The sequence below is a fragment of the Nansenia antarctica genome, assembly GCF_963989245.1.
Source record: "Nansenia antarctica genome assembly, chromosome: 5".
Classification (NCBI taxonomy): domain Eukaryota; kingdom Metazoa; phylum Chordata; class Actinopteri; order Argentiniformes; family Microstomatidae; genus Nansenia; species Nansenia antarctica.
The window spans coordinates 16,978,770-16,980,806 of NC_137690.1; the positions used below are offsets into that span (position 1 = coordinate 16,978,770).

Genomic DNA, 2,037 nt, shown 5'->3' on the forward strand with positions numbered 1-2,037 from the left:
CTCCTCCTCAGTCCCGGTGTGTGTAGGATCACCAGGATATCTCCATTACAACACACACATGATCATGAAATAGCTGTCTCATAACACTAGATCTGTGCGTGATTCTTTTAATCACATCATTCACCCGTTCCGCCTGTCCTTGTTATACTCATCTCATCATCCCCCTGTTCTCTCTCTCTCTCTCCTCTCTCCGCAGTATGTCCTTGGATTATCTCTGTTCCTGCGGGACTACCAGTCCAGCCTCAGTAGCTCAGCCTTCCATAGCAACCCAGTTTAAAGGGCAACGGACTCTCTCTGCTCTCCCATTGGCTGCCATCTGCCACTTCCCCCGTCCCGATTGGCTCTGGCGGGTGCGTGGATGGAGCCTAGGGATCTTGTTGGCTCAGCCCGACCCAAGGAGGTTGAGTTAGAGGGAGGCAGGGCGGAGCGCAATGAGGAGGATCAGGAAGTAGCAGGGCTCGGTCCGGCGCGGGGAGATGACACCATCGGTGAGCGCTGGGGGGCATCAGGGGAAGGGGAGGGGTTAGAAGAACAGGGGGAGGGGCTACTAGAGGAACAGGAGTTCTCCATCAAGGAAGCCAGTTTTCAGGAGGGGAGTCTGAAGTTGAAGATCCAGACCACCAAACGCACCAAGAAGCCCCCCAAGAGTCTGGAGAACTACATCTGCCCCCCCGAGATAAGGATGACCATCAGACCCCCGTCTGGCGAGAGCAGGGGGGGGCGGCAGGGCCGGGCAGGCCGGGGGGGTCGGGAGGAGGAACGAGGACCGCCCAGGAAGAGGGTAAGGATGCTTCACAACCTTGTTTGGAATGTTGATGCTTTAAATGTTGATCCAAAAATGTTGCTTGAACACGTTGAAGTGTTAGCGGTTAGGAATGGATTGCTTGATTGCATTTTGTACTTGGAAACGAGTGTAATCACATGCTTCATATATGCAAATCAGAGTTTTTCTGAATAATCAGTTCGGTAGGGTTTGGACTCCTCCATAGAGACCCAGCAGCTCCTTGACTCAGCACAGTCCCCTGGAGATCGGACATCTTGTTAACAATCATCTTGTTAGAATGACTTGGTAGCTCTGATGATATAGTGGGAGACAGAGTTAAATCGTTATAGAACTACTAGGATTTAATCTGGGCTGCTGTAGGTCTAGCCATTGATAGTGCATGATGAGGTAGTATGTCCCAAGCCCTCACACCAACATCTAGCCATTAGCCTAGTAGGTGTATATGGATGACGAGTAGCATTGCTCCGAGTCCTCTTCACAGTCTGTGGTGAGCCCCTCAGAACCCCTGCTATTGGCCAACAGACCTGCTATGGCTGTTATTCCCTCTCTTAGAGCACACAATGTCAACTGCCACAGGATCAAAAGGGACAGGAGAGAGAAAGAGCTCTTTCCCTCTCTCTCTCTCTCTCCCTCCCTCTCTCTCGCTCTCCCTCTCTCTCTCTTTCAGTAGCTCTCCCACCTCCTTGGTTACACAAGGTCAAAGTTCAAAGCGTAATTGAAACCAGTCATGGCTAGCGGAGAACACACACACACACACACACACACACACACACACACACACACGGACAGGGGCTGAGAATAGGGCTGACATCAGCCAGTGACAGCTGGTCCCTGCTCTCTCCATTTGTGGTCACAGACCTCTCTCCTCTCCTCCTCTTCCCTCGCTTCTCTAATGAAATCAGCACGTGGGGAATGGGGATCCCTAAACCCTCCTCATCTCTCACACACCCACCTCGAATGTTTGGTCTCCACACAGCGTTAGTGTGTGTGCGTGAGAGTGTGTGTACAGGTCCTAGGGGAAATGTAGTGTTTGCAGTGTGTGTTTAACCTACACCATGGTGTGTGTATCCAACACTAGTAGCCATGTTTGTTCCATCGAGTCAGAGAAGCCCCGTAGTGAAGGGGGTTAAACTGCTACATCACCCAGTTCCTATTCTATACCACTAAATACATACAAACAGTCCTACCTGGAGCTGTTCTGTGGTGTTTCAACATGCTCGGAAGAGTGAGCAAATTATTAACATTCATTTTTG

General features: G+C 51.0%; 1 protein-coding gene across 1 annotated transcript in view; it reads left to right on the top strand.

Annotated features, from left to right (window-relative positions):
- Positions 1-358: 358 nt before the first annotated feature.
- setbp1 (SET binding protein 1) overlaps positions 359-2,037 on the top strand; it is a gene marked incomplete at both ends in the record, with an annotated part of 40,697 nt that continues 39,018 nt past the window's right edge. Inside the window, one exon of the mRNA XM_080531406.1 lies at positions 359-781. Within this exon, the coding sequence (XP_080387532.1) occupies positions 359-781 (423 nt within the window). The remainder of the gene's footprint in view (positions 782-2,037) is intronic.